The 17835-nt window shown below is 43.2% G+C and overlaps 1 protein-coding gene across 1 annotated transcript in view; it reads left to right on the forward strand.

Annotated features, from left to right (window-relative positions):
* bco2b (beta-carotene oxygenase 2b) overlaps positions 1 to 14917 on the forward strand; it is a 54857-nt gene extending 39940 nt beyond the window's left edge. Inside the window, exons 9-12 of the mRNA XM_080214530.1 lie at positions 3769 to 3906; positions 6190 to 6372; positions 7097 to 7207; positions 13056 to 14917. Coding sequence (XP_080070656.1) covers positions 3769 to 3906; positions 6190 to 6372; positions 7097 to 7207; positions 13056 to 13169 — 546 coding nt within the window. The 3' untranslated portion in view covers positions 13170 to 14917. The remainder of the gene's footprint in view (positions 1 to 3768; positions 3907 to 6189; positions 6373 to 7096; positions 7208 to 13055) is intronic.
* Positions 14918 to 17835: the final 2918 nt, after the last annotated feature.

Here is a 17835-nt window from a genome sequence, read left to right on the forward strand (position 1 = left end):
GTCAATATTTATCATAGAGTCATACAGGTTTACAGCATGGAAACAGTCCCTTGAGCCCAAGTTGTCCATGCCAGCTAGTTTTTACCACTAAGCTAGTCCCAATTGTCCTCATTTGGCCCATATCCCTCAAACCCATCTTACCTACGTAACTGAGTAAATGCTTTTTCAAAGACAAAATTGTATCTGCCTCTACTACTGCCTCTGGCAGCTCGTTCCAGACACTCACCACCCTCTGTGTGAAAAAATTTCCCCCTGGACTCTTTTGTATGTCTCCCCTCTCACCTTAAACCTGTGCCCTCTAGTTTCAGACTCCCCAACCTTTGGGGAAAGATGTTGACAATCTAGCTGATCCATGCCCCTCATTACGTTATAGACCTCTATAAGATCACCCCTCAGCCTCCTACGCTCCAGGGAAAAAAGTTCCAGTCCATCCAGTCTCTCTTTACAACTCAAACCATCAAGTCTCGGTAGCATCATAGTAAATCTTTTGTGCACTCTTTCTAGTTTAATAATATCCATTCTATAACAGGGTGACTAGGACTGTACACAGCTTTACAAGTATGGCCTTACCAATGTCTTGTGCAACTTCATCAAGATGTCCTAACCCCTGACCAATAAAACCAAGCATGCTGAATTGATGAACGTCAAGCACAAAATGTATAATCTGGTTAATAATATGATCATTACAAGTTTCACAAACTCTGCTCCATACCCATCACCACAATTCCACCTTCCTGGCCATTGTCTGAAGTTGAACAGATTATCAGAACTTAGGCATTCTGTTTGACCCTGAGGTGAGGTTCTCACCCTATTTCCATTCAGACAGGATCCCTTGCTTGCATCTCTGTAACATCACCAGTCCCCGGCCATTCTTTGGTTATCTGCTATTATTTGGTTATTTGGTTATCCTATTTCCTATTTCTTATCTGCTGCTCAAATCCTCATCCATGCCTTTTTTATCTCTAAACTTGACGATTTTAATGCATTCCTTGTTGGACCCCATCTTCTACCCTTGATAAACTCGAATTTATCCAAAACTCTTCTCCCATATCCTAACTCACGCAAAAAGCATTATACCCAATTATCCTGTTCCTGTTGACTCCATTTGTCAATGTCTCAAATTTAAATTTCTCATCCTTGATTTTAAATCCCTCAACCTTTCCCATCTCTGTAACCTCCAGTTCCCTGTCTTTGTAATCTCCTTCAGTTCCCTGTCTCTGTAACTTCCTCCAGCTCCCTGTCTTTGTAACCTCCTCCAGCTGCCTGTCTTTGTAACCTCCTCCAGCTGCCTGTCTCTGTAACCTCCTCCAGCTGCCTGTCTCTGAAACCTCCTCCAGCTCTAGAAGTCTCTGAAAGTGTTCCTCCAATTCTCATCTTTCCAACACTGGCAGCACTGCATTCAGCTACTCAGGCCCTAAAATCTGGGAATCTCTCATAAAGTCTCTGCTGCTCTATCTCTCTCTACCCATTAAGGTACTCCTTAACAGATATCTCTTTGACAAAGCTTCTGACCACCTGTCCTGATACTTATATATGTAGCTCTTGTTTCCGATTTTCTTTTGACAACACTCTTGTGAAGTACCTTTGGATTTAAAGGTGCTATATAAATGTAAGTTGCTGTCATATCTGCAACCAGTTCTAGCTTTCAATGTGTTTGTATATATGTTGTGTGAATGTAATTGCCTATTACTACTTGAAGAGTGGAAATTATTTAGAAAACAGTCAATCATTTGGAATGATCCCTGATTGTAGCTACCCCATGCTTTCAGAGAAGGAACAAAGAAAAATGAATGGTTAGAAAAAAATCAGAAAATGGTTGAGGGCCTTTTTAATCTGATTTATTATTGTCACATGTACTGGCATACAGTGAAAAGTATTGTTTCATGCATGCTACACAGATAGGGCATACCGTTCATAGATCACAAAGAGGACAAGGAAAGGGGAGGGTGCAGAATGTAGTTTTACAGTCACAGATGGAGTGTAGAGAAAGATCAACTTAATTCAAGATTGGTCCATTCAAAAGTAAGTCTGATGGCAGCAGAGAAGAAGTTGTTCTTGAGTCAGTTGAGACTTTTATATTTTTTTTCCAAATGGAAGAAGGTGGAAGAGGGTATGCCCGGGGTGTGTGGGGTCCTTAATCATGTTGGCTGCTTTTCCAAGGCAGTGGGAAGAGTAGACAAAGTCAATGGATGGTCGGCTGGTTTGCATGATGAACTGGGTTATGTTCACTTTGTAGTTTCTTGTGATCTTGGGCAGAGCAGCAGCTATACCCAACTGTGATACAACCAGCTTTCTGTGGTGCATCTGTATAAGTCAGTCATAGCTGACACACCAAATTTCCTTAGCCTCCTGAGAAATAGAAGCGTCCTTAACTATAGTGTCGGCATGGGGGGATCCAGGACAGGTTAATATAAAAGCAAAATACTGTGAATGCTGAAATCTAAAACAAAAATTAAAAATGAGGGAGGTCTCAGCAGGTCTGACAGCATTTGTGGAGAGAGAACAGAGCCAGCGTTTCAAGTCTGGATGACCCTTTGTCAGAGCCCAGCACAGGTTTTTGGTGATTTAAGCATCTAGAAACTTGAAGCTCTACTTCATCCCCACTGATGTTTCTGTAACCTCCTGTCTCTGTAACCTTCTTCAGCTCCCTGTCTCTGAAATCTCCTCCAGCTCTAGAAGTCTCTGAACGCGTCCTCCAATTTTCATCTTTCCAACATTGGCAGCATTGCATTCAGCTACTCAGGCCCTAAAATCTGGGAATCTCTCATAAAACCTGTAGACTGGGACATGTTCTCCTCTACACTTCCTGAAGTCGGTGACCATCTGCTTCATTTTGTTGACATTGAGGGAGAGATTATTGTCATTGCACCAGTTCACCAGATTCTCTATCTCTTTCCTGCACTGTGTCTCATCATTGTTTGAGATCCGACCCACTGTGGTCGTGTCATCAGCAAACTTGAAAGTGGAGTTGGAGTGGAATTTGGCCACACAGTCATAGGTATATAAGGAGTATAGTCTTGTGGGGCACCGGTGTTGAGGGTAATCATGGAGGAAGTGTTGTCACCTATCCTTGAAGTCTGTAGGTTAGGAAATCTAGGATCCAGTCGTGGAGGAAGGAGCTGAGCCCTAGGTCGTGGAGTTTGGAGATGAGTTTTCTTGGGATAATGCTGTTGAAGGCTGAGCTGTAATCAATAAATAGGAGTCTGACATAAAGCTTTTCATTAGTCACAAGTAGGCTTACATTAACAATGCAATGAATTTACTGTGAAAATTCCGTAGATGTCTGTTCAGGTACACTGAGGGAGAATTTTAGCACGACCAATGCACCTAACCAGCACATCTTTTGGATCATGGGAGGAAACTGGAACACCTGGAGGAAACTCACGCAGACAGGGGGAGAGCGTGCAGACTCCACATAGGCAGTGACTCAAGCCAGAAATCGAACCCAGTGCTAACCAGTGTGACATCATGCAGAATATCATTTATAAATCTAGCTCATATGTAGAAGCACTTGACCAATCATTCCAATATTGTAGGGCTTAAAAGATTACAGGGTAATTTTCGCTCATAGAGGTGGCATACAATGTTGGATAGACGGACCATTATAGACTGACCATTATATACTGATAGACTGACCATTATACAGTGATAGACTGACCAATATTCATACACAGTTTCTTCTGATTGCGGTTGATTGCTAACTTTTATCTCCCTCCTTAGTCTGAATTTTAGTTTCCCTAATTCATTCAAATTATTGTTCTACTTTAGGTCTACAATACTTTACCGAAAAGTTTTCCACGGAGATTTGTCTTACCTTTAAACATCAATTCTGATGCTCCTATTGATCAGAACCTCAATACTTTGACGTACAGCAGGGCAGGCATATTCAGAAAGGCTGATGGAAAGGTATGTTCACTACTGATTATCTTTGTGTTAAAATATTCAATCTTATTCAAAATAGACTGCTTCATGTTTGCGGTCAGCACACTTACATAATGAGATCCAAATTTAAATATACTCTTTAACACCTTTAGCGTTCTCTTTGATCCAAATTTTCAACCCTGGTCTGGTGATCAGAGTAGGGGGATTTCCCAGCTTTGCGAATGTGACCATTAAAAATGTCCACCCACAGGTACGATGTTGACAGCCTCTCTGCTGTAGTGAAAATCTATGCCTTTAACTTCCTGTATTTGAAACTTTTTTTGATTTGATTTATTATTGTCACATGTATTGGGATTCAGTGGAATGTGTTGTTTCTTGCAAGCTATACAGACAAAGCATTCCATTCATAGAGTACATAAGGGAGAGGGAAAGGAGAGAGCGAAGAATGTAGTGTTACAGTCATCACTAGAGTGTAGAGAAAGATCAACTTAATATAAGGTAGGTCCATTCAAAAGACTGATAGCAACAGGGCAGAAGCTGTTCTTGAGTCGGTTGGTACATGTTCTCATGCTTCTGTATCTTTTTCCTGATAGAAGAAGGTGGAAGAGAGTATGTCTGGGATGTGTGAGATTCTTAATTATGCTGGCTGCTTTCCCAAGGTGTAGATGGCGTCAATGGATGGGAGACTGGTTTGCGTGATGGACAGGGCTACATTCAGAACCCTTTGTAGTTCCTTGCAGTCTTGGTCAGAACAGAAGCATACCAAGCTGTGATACAACCAGAAAGGACGCTTTCTATGGTGCATCTGTAAAAATTGGTGAGGGTCGTAGCAGACATGCCACATTTCCTTAGCCTCCTGAGAAAGTAGAGGCGCTAGTGGGCTTTCTTAATTACAGTGTCAGCGTGGAGGGACCAGAACAGGTTGTTGGTAAGCTGGACATTTAGAAACTTGAAGTACTCGACCATTTCCACTTCATCACCATTAATGTAGACAGGGGCATGTCCTCCACTATGCTTCCTGTTGATGACTATCTCCCTCATTCTTCTGACATTGAGGGAGAGATTATTGTCATCATAACATTTCATCAGATGTGTCAAGATATATGGACAATATAGACAGGACATTTTCATAAAATTATCTTTTTATGGAACAACCTGATGCCAATAAAAGCCCTCTTAATACTTGGTTAGTGAACCAGAAATAAAATAATTATTTTTTTAAGCATTTAGCTGTATCACTTTATCCTCAAGAGACAACTAAATAAATGAGATTTGTGGAATATTTTTCTCTTGTAAGGTTGGAATTCTCTATGTCCTTTATCCAATTAGAAGGAGAAGGGTAGCAGATGTGTGGGCACAGCAACAATTGCTAGTTCACCTCAAAGTCACTCACCATCCCGACTTTGAAATATATTGCCGTTCCTTCACCTCGCTGGGGTAAAATCCTGGAGCTCCCTCCCAAACATTCCTGCTGGTGTATCTACACCACACGGATTGCAGCACTTAAAGGCAGTGGCTCACCATCACCTTCTCGAGGGCAATTAAGTTTTATGTTTAAGTTTATTTATTATTGTCTCAAATGGGCTTACATTAATACTGCAATGAAGTTATCCCCTAGTCGCCACACTCTGGCACCTGTTTGGGTACACTGAGGGAGAATTTAGCACGGCCAATGCATCTAAGCAGCACGTCCTTCAGACTGTGGGAGGAAATCGGAGCACCTGGAGGAAACCCATGCAGAGACGTGGAGAACATGCAGTCTCCACACAGACAGTGACCCAAGCCAGGAATCGAATCCGGGTTCCTGGCACTGAGAGGCAGCAGTGCTAATAGCTGTGCTGCCAAGGATGGACCACAAATTCTGGCCTAGCCAGCAATATGCATATCCCGTGAAAGAATTGAAAACAAGTTATTCCCAGAGAAAGAAAGCATTGACTTCAACTAAGTTGATTGTTTCGGCCCTGGAAACCACAGGCTGGTGTGGGAAGTGGAAGCGTACAGTCAGCATTATCTTCTAGTTGAGGGTTTGGACTCATTACTGAGCAATGTTATTCTGTGTTAAGAGTTGTTATGCTGAATTTCCTTGACTTGGGAGCATTTACTGTGAACAACACCCAACTCTTATCAGGTCATCGCTAAATTATCAACTTATTTCTCTTCACAGGGTTGATTTCCCTGAGTTTCATTTTGACTGCTTGTTTTTGTTTATGATTATCGTTGATATAAAATGGAAGTATGGTGCTTAAAGGGACTCTGTTCAGCAAAAAGAACCAATAAAATTACTACCTTTCTCTTTGACTCCTATAGATTTGGTGTGAGTCTGAGGAGCTCCACGATGACAATCTGTTGGATGAAGGCGGATTAGAATTTCCACAAATTAATTATGCAAAGTATAATACAAGGAAATACAAATATTTCTACGGCTGTGGAATAAACAATATATTTGTAGATTCCCTTATAAAGATGGATGTGGAAACAAAGAAATTTAAGGTATAAACTGATTATATTTTATAATCTTGTTTTATTTAAAATGCCTTTCAAATTCTATGAAAACTGTATCTGTATCTTCCCACTCATTCATTCCTTGTATTTACTGACCCACATTTGCTTCCTTTGGTGTTGTTGTTTGTGCCTCTTGTAGTCAAGGTCCCATCATGCCGTGGGATTCCCTCCTCAAACCCTCTCTATCATCACCTGCCATTTTGAAACCCCCCAAATCTATATGGAAGCACAAGGGCAATAGATGCACGGAAATCACCTGCAAGTTCCCCACCAAACCACACACCATCCTTACTCCTTCACAGTCACTGGATCAAAATCCTTACACTCCCTCCCCAGCAGCCTTGTGGATGTGCTTATCCCACATGGACTGGAGTGGTTCAAAAAGACATCTCACCTCCATCTTCACTGGGGATGGCACAATAAATGCTGACCTAGCCAGTGAAGCCCACACCCCAACAAAAAAAAATTAAAAGCCTTTTTAACCAACCTGTTGGTTACCCTTCCCAATATTTTCTTCTTTTCTACGTAAGTAATTGGTTATGAAGCATTTTTTGATAATGTCCTGAGGTTGTGAAAGATATTACATAAATACATCTTTTCATTCATTCAATATCCAGTATTTTTTCCTTCCTGAAGTAAGTCGGAATGATTTTGTGCATCAATTGGCACTTTGTTAATGTAAATTCAGCTTGTCGTATTTTTTTCTCTGCAGATTTGGAAAGAAGAAAGTTACTATCCATCAGAGCCCATCTTTGTGCCATCTCCTAACAGTGTTGATGAGGATGATGGAATTACTTTATCCGTCGTTGTTTCACCAAATCAGGTAACAGGAATTATGAATAACCATGGAGGGCAATTTTGAGCGTGTGTTAATGATGCGCAAGATCACTGGCGCAGGCACAAAATTCGGCAAGTTTTGGAAAACGCGGGTCTCGCTGGCCAGATCATGATTTCTACTTTCATCCCCTGCCCCCGTTGCTGGTGGAGTAATTGAGAAAAGCCGCAGAAGGCTGGGAATCCCATTTTAATAGATTATCATCTCATTAACAAGTGCTCACCCTGGGACTATTCCACCCCTCCCACACTCCACCTAATGAATAATGAATGGGGCTAGGGCCTGGGTGGGATTGTGGCCAGTGCAGACTCAATGGGCCGAATGTCCTCCTTCTGCACTGTTAGGATTCTATGATTCTATTCTGTATTCAGTGGGTGCTGATGTGATGTTCGCTGATGCTATTTGCAATAGCTTTATTAAAAACAAGAACCTGGCAACCTCACCTGTGAAGTGGGTATCAGAAGTGAGCACTTAGATCACTCTTATCTTCTTGATGCCAGTGGCATAAGGGGACAGTGGACGTCAGGGGGAACCCAGATAAATTTAACCTGCATTTGGGGAGAGAGGAGCTTTGACAAAGGGCCATCTGGACTCAAAACGTCAGCTCTTTTCTCTCCTTACAAATGCTGCCGGACCTGCTGGGATTTTCCAGCATTTTCTCTTTTGGTCTGAGGAGAGAGGGATGGGGCCAAATGTTCATCCGACAGTAGGGATACTTCAGTTGCAAGCAATAAAAGAACTAACTTCACAAAATAAATCAAAGAAAAAGATTTAATATTGAAACTTCATTACTCCAACAACTGTGCCCATGCATTGGGTTATACAATATCATCACAATTCCCATCTGGTTTTTATTTATACTGGGTCAACTGGTCAACTGACCACCACATCATTCTGCCATTGGTTACATTATCTACCTGGTCAGCTGACACTCACAGCCCCTTACCATTGGTTACATTATAGCAGATCCAGTGTTATCATTGGTCACATTATAACAGTGGGGAGTTCAGTGTTGCTATCTCAGAGGGAAGGGGTTTCTCAAAGGCCTCATCTCTCCTCCATGTCTGGACACCTCTAGGTTTAAAGGGTTTTGGTGGCTGGCATGCAAGCTGTGCTTCCCGTCTCCTCCTCGCGGGGCTTGTGTCTGTATCGCTGCTAGGAATTGCCCCTCCCGAGTGGGAGCTGGAAAGTGGGTGGGTGGAGGTGAATATGAAGGGTCAACACTGGGGGTAACAGTGAGGTTCTTGGCAGGGGTCCCATAAGAGGCCAGGTAGCAAGGGCAGAGTGGCAGACTAAGGGATGCATCCCTGTCTCAGGAGGTCGGAACACCCTCACGATGGGGGAGGACAACTGCTGCGATAACTTAACCCCACCCTCAGGCAGAAGTGTCAGGCCAAAGGGGATGAGCTACATGGAAGTTCGAACCCACTAGTTATAAAGGTTGGACTGTCAGGGATTAGTGTCAGTGTGTCGAGATGGGTGGCCCCTGTAAGCTGCATCATGAAGGGTAACTGATTGGAGAAAGTTAACTCGCGTGAGGCTTGAACCGTGACTGCTTGTCTTGAGGATCCTGCTCCTCGCCAGTCAACTCAAGGACCCCTTCCTCAAAGTGACCGAGGCATCTCGGCATAGGTATGACTCCAGGAAGCTTTTCCCTCTTGTTCCTGGGTTTGTCCTGCAATGAAACAGATAAGGAGAGTTTAGGCAGGGGTCCTGCCAGGTCAGATGGTGATGAAGTTTGGTATGTGTGAGGGGTGAATGTGAATGAGGATGTGAAGATCAGAATAGTGACTAGGAAGAGCATGGGGAGGTGGGGAGGTAGGGGTGGGAAGTGGGGCATGGGGGATGGTGGAGGGGATAGGTCACCATGAGTGGTGTTGGGAATCTGTGAGGTGGCTGGGTGAGAGATCACCGTGGACGTGTGAAGGGGTGTGGCAGAAGTCATAAGGAGGCAGCCTTACCCTGGCTGTGTCAAGCAGATCATTCATCTTCTTTTGGCACTGCTGCTGCATCCTCTTCCGCAGCGAGCAGGCACTCACTATGGTGACCCCTGCCCCCCCCCCCCCCCCCCCCCCCCCCCCCAGGCAGGAGTGATGACCTTGATGGATGGACATCTGTAGAAATACAGCAAGGGGTTGTCACGCCCCTGCTCCACACCATCCAAAAGTTAGGTCAGGGCTTCCTTGGAGAATCTTGGTGCTGGCTCCCCAGCAAACATCTTCCCAACTGAACTTGGGACAGGTGCTGGGCAGGTGTTTAAAAGGAGCACCCCACTGATTGCAGAGATTGTTTTCCCAGGGCCAGCAAATCGGAGGCAAGCCTCCACTAGCCCGCTGTGATTCATGTGGGGAAAGAAATTGTTAGAGGCCCAATATCTGGTGAGATTTCCTGCCATTGGCACTGGTGGGATTCTGTCAGGTTTCCTCACCAGAACTGACACTTTAAAACAATGGGAATATTCTGCCAAATACCTTCCGATTAAGTTTATCTTTTTTTTACTCTCTCCATCTTGACAGTCCCTCTGTAGGGAGAGAGATCAGATATTTTTGATGTAAGATTCTGCTCTGAATCTGGCTACATATTCTAATAACCTCTGATGAGAACACATATCCTACATTTTTCCCTTCATTTTGCCTAATTGCAAAAGGGGAGATAGTGGCACCAGATGCCAGGCTCTGGGTTCAACACAAGTTCAAATTCCACCATAGCAGCTGATGGAATTTAAATTCAATTAATTAAACCTGGAATGATGACATCTGAGTAACGAAAGCCTTGAAACTATCATCAATTGTCATTAAGAACACACCTGGTTCACTAATGTCCTTAGGGAAGGCAACCTGCTGTCTTTACCTGGTCTGATGTGGAGATGCCAGCGTTGGACTGGGGTGGGGCACAGTAAGAAGTCTCACAACACCAGGTTAAAGTCCAACAGGTTTATATGGAGTCACAAGCATTCGGAGTGCTGCTCCTTCATCGGGTGACTTACCTGGTCTGGCCTACATGTGACTCCAGAGCCACAGTAATCTGATTAGCTTTTAACTGCCCTCTGAAAAGTTCTACAAAGTCACACAGTTCATGGGAATGTGCAACAAAATCTGGTCTTGCCAAAGCTGCTAACATCCCATGAAAGAACTAAAGGAGTTATTCTTAATCATAGGAAGGATACTATTTACTCTGAGACAGCAGAAAGGCAAGCAAACAGCATGACTTTGGTTTTCCAGTATGTAAAACAAAAGGGAAGGTTGAAGAAGTTAGGTTTATTTCCAAAAGACAATATTTTAAGGCCACCTATTTAAACTTAATTTTTGTATTTTTTAAAAATTTAATTCGGAAAGGGCATTGAGGGATATAGAACTGAGGTGGAATTAAGATACTGATTAAGAACTAATTGGATGATGGAACAAGCTCAAGGAGATGAATGGACTTTTCCTGTTCCAATGAAATTGTCAATGAAACTGACAAGGTTGACCAAGGTGCCACAAGGTGGAACATTCAGATATTTGGGAGCACAATTTAAAAATTAACATTGGCAATTTTCCAATCATGGTTTCTCACGTTTGGCCAGTGATTTTGGCAGAAACCTTACTGGGATTTCCATCAATCTTCTGCTGAAATTACACTTAAATTGCCTATGGCCCGTTGATCATGAAGTATCTCCAACACCCTGTTAGTGTTGAACAATATTCAGACATATTTCTCAAATTCCTTAAACAAGCATAAAGGCTTTTGCATTTGCTGATAATTGGCCTAATATTTAATAAGGACACCTCTGCAAAACAAGGCAGAAAGAACAGCAGCGATCGTTGTGGCCTAACTAGCAACTTCCAAATAAAGTATACGGGCGCGATTCTCTGGCCGTGCGTGCTCCAAGACCGGAAATCCGCCCCCCCCCGAGCTCAATGGACCTTTTAAATGATCTGCCAAATACTCTGTCTTGCCCACTATGATTGCTGCAGCAGGCATCAGGAAATTTTCAGCCCATGGGTGGAATTTTCCCTTCCCGTCCGCCACGGGAATCGTAGCGGGCAGGACACGGACCATGCAAAGTTCCGTTGACCTCAGGCATTATGGAGAGCGCAGCCAGAAAATCCCGCCCACTGTCTTTATGTTTATCCTTTACTCTCATGAGGAGCCTGGAGGAGGGGAAGACTTTCTTCCAGCTCCACGGTGATGCAGTGCTCACACCTGGTGACCTCATTACCTCCTAACTCAGGCATCTGACTCAAATTAAGCTTTGATCATCAAACTGCATATCGCATCTCCAGCTGACCAGAAACCTGCCAATTTCAGACGCTTCTGGTTCCCAGTACATTGCCAATGCTACACCTGAAAACTAATCTTATTTTTAATTTTTTAACTAATTTTTAACTCAGTGATCCCATATTCCCAACGGAAAGCAGGTGAATCAACGCTCGAACTACCTCACAACAAATTTTCCAATTTCTCCTTGCATTGAGCACAAAATTTACACATAAATTAAAAATGACACTTTATGATCTAGTGCTTTCCAAAAACAAGGTTTTTTGTGACTGGAGTGCCTTTCATGAATTCACGTGGAGATTAAGCAGTCATGTAATTTCTAAGTAATTAAAATTAATGGACAGAAAATTGTTGCTGTACTTTCAAGTTCCATGCTAGGAATACTAAGCAGTAAAATGTATCAATGTTGGTAAGCAATTGTCTCTCCAAAGAGTTTTTATTTAAAATCATCAAAGGATAGAAATGCAAATTAGGGTAGCAAAAAAAATTAATGTTTCAGGGATAGTCCTTCATCAAAGTTACTTGAAGGAAAATCAATTGTATATTTTCCCTCTGAGTCGCTCACCATCCTGACTTCATAAGCTTATAAGATATAGGAGCAGAATTAGGTCATTCGGCCCATCGAGTCCACTCCACCATTCGATCATGGCTGATATGCTCCCCACTCCAATTTTCCTTTCTTCTCCCCATAACCCTTCAACCCATTACCAATTTAAACATCTGTCCAACTCCTCCTTAAATTTACTCACTGTCCCAGCATCCACTGTACATTGGGGTAGCAAATTCCGCATTGGGAGATGTACTTTCTCCTCAACTCTGTTTTAAATTTGCTACCCCTTATCCTAAGACTGTGACCTCTGATCCTAGAAAGCCCCACCAGTGGAAGCATCTGCTCCATGTCTACTTTATCCATACCTTTCATCATCTTCTATACCTCAATTTGATCTCCCTTTATTCTTCTAAATTCCAGACAGTTTATGCCTAAACTGTTCAATCTTTCATCTCTGGACAAACCCATCATCTCTGGAATCAATCTAGTGAATCTCCTCTGAACTGCCTCCAATGCCACTACATCTTTCCACAAATAAGGGGACCAAAACTGTGCACAATACTCCAGGTGTGGGCTTCACCAATGCCTTGTATAGTTGCAACAACATTTCCTTACCTTTATATTCTATTCCTTTAGCTATAAATGACAACATCCCATTTGCTTCATTCATTATCTGCTGTACCTGTATGCTAGTTCTCTGAGACTCGTGAACGAGGACACACAGATCCCTCTGCTTGGAAATATATTACTGTTCCTTCGCTGTCGTTGGGACAAAATCCTGATACTCCCTCCCAAACAGCACTGTAGATGTACCTACACTTCAGGGACTGCAGTGGATTTAAGAAGACAGCTCACTATCACCTTCTCAAGGACAACTAGGGATGAGCAAGAAATGCTGGCTGGCCAATGATGCCCTCAAACTACAAAATGAATCTTAAAGCATGATTGGAAAGGATCAGATTATGACATTAGTGTTTTTTGTTCTCCTGATCTCTGCTGAAGATTTTGTTTTGGTTTTTTTTCCAGAATAAGAACAGCTTGCTGCTTGTGCTTGATGCCAAGACCTTCACTGAGATAGGAAGAGCAGAGGTTGCTGTCCGTATACCATTTGGATTTCACGGTGTCTTTGCAGAACGTTAGACTTTATCGAAGCAGTTTGTACAAACTGTGTTTCAGGAAATCAGGCATATCAAAAAATTTCAACCAAAGGCTTACACTTTTTATAAACAATTTTTTACACTCTGAGTAAGCAATAATAATTAGATTTAATGCATTGGATTCCACTTGAGAACAGTTTTTGATGAGCTCAGATTGTGTAATGTGGACCAGAGTATTATAGCTTTCATTCCCAATGGAAAATTCAGGACCACTACTAACGTTCAGTTTTAACCATTCCTGACCTCCCATTACTGACACACTAACATGATGTTTGAAAACTTATTCTGTTATAGATCATATCATTGAATCTACAATGCAGAAGGAGACCATTTAGCCCATCGTGTCCACACCAACCACAATCCCACCCAGGCCCTATCCCTATAACCTCATGGATTTACCCTAGCTAATCCCCCTGACACTAAGGGGCAATTTAGCATGGTCAATCCACCTAACCCTAGACATAGAATCATAGAATCCCTATAGTGCAGAAGGTGCCATTTGGTCCATTGTGTCTGCACTGACTCTCTGACAGAGTGTCTTACCCAGGCACTCTCCCTTGCCCTACGCCCATAACCCATTTACATGGCTAATCCATCTAACCTACACATATATTGTCAGCACTAAGCAGCAGTTTAGCATGGCCAATCCACCTAACCCACGCATCTTTGGACTGTGGGAGGAAACCGGGGCACCCGGTAGAAGCCCATGCAGACACGGGGAGAATGTGCAAACTCTACACAGACAGTGACCTAAGGCTAAAATTGAACCTGTGTCCCTAAGTGCTGTGAGGCAGCACTGCTAACTACTATGCCATGGGGCCACCCTCTTGTTGGAATATCACCATTCAGAAGAGGCAAAAGAAACAGTCTGTCTTCCTCAGCTAATTGATGTATCACATTGACAGAAAAACGAGATGTTAGCACATCACCTTGGCCCATTTTGAGTCAGTGAATCAATCTATGGAGCACATTTCCTGGATGAATCATGGAAGTCATTAATATTAATGTCATCAAAAACAAAATAGATTTCTTTCCAAAATCGCACTTTGTGTTCCATGTTCCAGTATCTGAGATGGACAATGTGTAGTAAATGTAGTACGCTTGGAAGGGGTAGATCACATTGGACCTATAGTTTACAAACTCTGAATCATACAGATTTTTTGCTTCTCTCCTTTCAGGGTCTGTTGTAAACTAGTGGATAGTGATTAGCTTTGCTTAGTCAATAACTCTTACAGTCACATCATGTAACCAGCAGGGTGGGAGAAGGTGATCTAGGTGGACTATGATCTCTTTTGTCTTGCAATACTTACCTCCTTATGATGATACAACAGAAGGATAGGTAGAGACTATTTCCACTGGTTAGGGAGCCTAGGGCAAGGGGACATAGACTAGAACTTAGAGCAAGTCCTTGGAAAAGTAATGTTCAGAAACAGTTATATGTGCAAAAATTGGATCGGAACTTTTCTCCGTGAATGGCAGATGGTGCTGGATCTATTGTGAGATTATTTGACTTTTATTAATCAAAGGTGTACGGAGCAAAAATGAATAAATGGAATTGGGTCACAGGTCAGCCATGATTTTGTGGAATGGTGCAATGGTTGGAGGAGTGAAATGATCTCCTCCTGTCCCTATGTTTCAGGGCTACAGGCCAATAGAACAGTCATAATCAATCCCCACTTAGTTTTCTTATGATGTGGAGATGCCGGCGTTGGACTTGGATGGGCACAGTAAGAAGTCTCACAACACCAGGTTAAAGTCCAACACGTTTATTTGATATAATGAGCTTTCAGAGCACTGTTCCTTCATCAGGTAAGTGGAGAGTGTCCACTCACCTGATTTTGGAGCAGCACTCTGAAAGCTTGTGATACCAAGTAAACCGGTTGGACTTTAACCTGGTGTTGTGAGACTTCTTACTTGTTCCTGTGGAGCAGCACGGAGAGGCAGCGATTTGGGCGAGTGTGTGGTGGTCGAGATTAAGGTAAATTTTTAACTTTTTCTTTTTAGTTAAAGTTGCGAGCAGCGGTGGTTTTTTCTGTACTTTTTTTTTAATTAGCTAGAAACCGGTAGTCGTCATTAGGAGGCTTACTGGTAGTTATAGTTTTTTTTTAACTTTATAAGTACTTACCTCCGGGTATTGGCCTCATTGTTCCTGTGGAGCAGCACGGAGAGGCAGCGATTTGGGCGAGTGTGGAGTTCGAGATTAAGGTAAATTTTTAACTTTTTCTTTTTAGTTAAAGTTGCGAGCAGCGGTGGTTTTCTCTGTACCTTTTTTTTTAATTAGCTAGAAACCGGTAGTCGTCATTAGGAGGCTTACCGGTAGTTGTAGTTTTTTTTCAACTTTGTAAGTACTTACCTCCGGGTATCGGCCTCATTGTTCCTGTGGAGCAGCATGGAGAGGCAGCGATTTGGGCGAGTGTGGTGGTCGAGATTAAGGTAAATTTTTAACTTTTTCTTTTTAGTTAAAGTTGCGAGCAGCGGTGGTTTTTTCTGTACCTTTTTTTTAATTAGCTAGAAATCAGAAGTTGTCATTAGGAGGCTTACCATTAGTTGTAGTTTTTTCTTGTCTCGCTGACCCTATAAATTGGCCATGATGTGGGTATGCCGGCGTTGGACTGGCGTAAACACAGTAAAAAGTCTGACAACACCAGGTTTTAGTCCAACCGATTTATTTGATAATAGACTCACAAGCTTTTGGGGTTAGTCCCTTCGTCAGGTGAATGGAGAGTTCTGGCCTCAGACAGAGCACATGAAGCACAGACGGTTTAGAGATTACTGATTAGAATGTGAATCCTTACACCTAACCTGCTGTTCAAGACCTGAAGTGGCTGACAATGTGAGTGGAAGGAGCACTGATCACAGGTTAAAGAGATGTGTATTGTCTCCAGACAGTACAGTAAGTGAGGTTTTGCAAACCCAGGCAAGTCATGGGGGTTACAGATAGTGCGACATGAACCCAAGATCCCTGTTGAGACCGTCCTCATGTGTGCGGAATTCGCATTCTAATCAGTAATCTCTAAACTGTCTGTGCTTTATATGCTCTGTCTGAGGCCAGAACTCTCCATTCACCTGACGAATGGACTAACCCCGAAAGCTTGTGAGTCTATTATCAAATAAATCGGTTGGACTAAAACCTATAAATTGGTACAGAGAGGATACCCGATCCTCTACACAGGTAGACTATCCCACCCTCCCCCCTCCTCTAACCTAATAATAAGTGTGTGGGAAGTTTTTTTTTCCTTCCCTCCTGGAAATTGTTTCAGAGATGGCGGTTCAGGCAGTAAGATGCACCTCCTGCGGTATGTACGAGGTGAGGGACACCAGTAGTGTTCCTGCTGATTTTACCTGCAGGAAGTGTGTACACTTGCAGCTCCTAGAGGAGCGTGTTAAGGAGCTGGAGCTGGAATTGGAGGAACTCCGGATAATTCGGGAGGTTGAGGCGGACATTGACAGGAGTTACAAAGAGATAGTCACTCCTAAAAATGAGTCTTGGGTAACTGCTAGGAAGAGGGGTAAGAAGCAATCGGGGAGACAATCCCCCAGGGCTGCTCCCCTCCGAAATAAGTTTTCTGTCCTGGAGGCTACAGTTGAGGAAGAATCAACTGGAGATAGCCAAAGGGAGCAGGTCTCTGGAGGTGAGCCTGCTGTGAAGGCTCAGGTGGGTAGGGGAAGTAAAAGATTGGGCCTGGTGATTGGGGACTCCATAGTTAGGGGGATGGATAGGAGAGTCAACAGTAATGAAAGGGGCTCAGGGCTGGTGTGTTGCCTTCCAGGGGCTGGGGTCCGGGATGTTTCAGAGCGGGTGTTCAAGACTCTTAAGGGAGAGGGGAGTCAGCCCCAAGTCATAGTTCATGTGGGGACACATGACATAGGGAGGATAAGGGAAGGGGATATTAAACAGAAATTTATGGAGTTGGGGTGGAAACTTAGGGCCAAATCAAACAGAGTGGTTATCTTGGGACTCTTGCCTGTGCCACGGGATAGTTTAGAGAAGAACAGAGAGAGGGAAAGTTTGAACTCGTGGCTGAGGGGTTGGTGCAAGAGGGAGGGGTTCAGGTTCTTGAACAATTGGGGCTCATTCTGGGGTAGGTGGGGCCTCTACAAGAGTGATGGTCTACACCTGAATCAGAGGGGAACCAATATCTTGGGGGGAAAATTTGCAAAGGCTATGCAGGGGGGTTTAAACTGATTCAGAGGGGGGTGGGATCCTGAGTAGCAGGGATGAAATTGAGGGGGGTCATAGATGAGGACTGTAAAGCACAGCATCATGGGGGTGGAGTAGAGCATGGTTTGAAATGCATATACTTTAATGTGAGGAGTATTCGCAATAAGGTGGATGAACTTGCAGCGTGGATCAGTACCTGGAACTTTGATGTTGTGGCCATCTCAGAGACATGGATAGAGCAGGGACAGGAATGGTTGTTGCAGGTTCCGGGGTTCAAATGCTTCAGTTGGAGTAGAGAAGGAGGTAGAAGAGGGGGACGAGTAGCATTATTAGTCAAGAACTGTATCACAGTGACAGAAAAGAAGTTTGATGAGGACTTGTCTGTTGAGGTAGTATGGGCTGAGATTAGAAATAGGAGAGGAGAGGTCACCCTGTTGGGAGTCTTTTATAGACCTCCTAAAAGTTCTAGAGAGGTGGAGGAAAGGAT

The sequence above is a fragment of the Carcharhinus amblyrhynchos genome, chromosome 29, assembly GCF_965287045.1.
Source record: "Carcharhinus amblyrhynchos chromosome 29, sCarAmb.v2.hapA, whole genome shotgun sequence".
Lineage (NCBI taxonomy): Eukaryota > Metazoa > Chordata > Chondrichthyes > Carcharhiniformes > Carcharhinidae > Carcharhinus > Carcharhinus amblyrhynchos.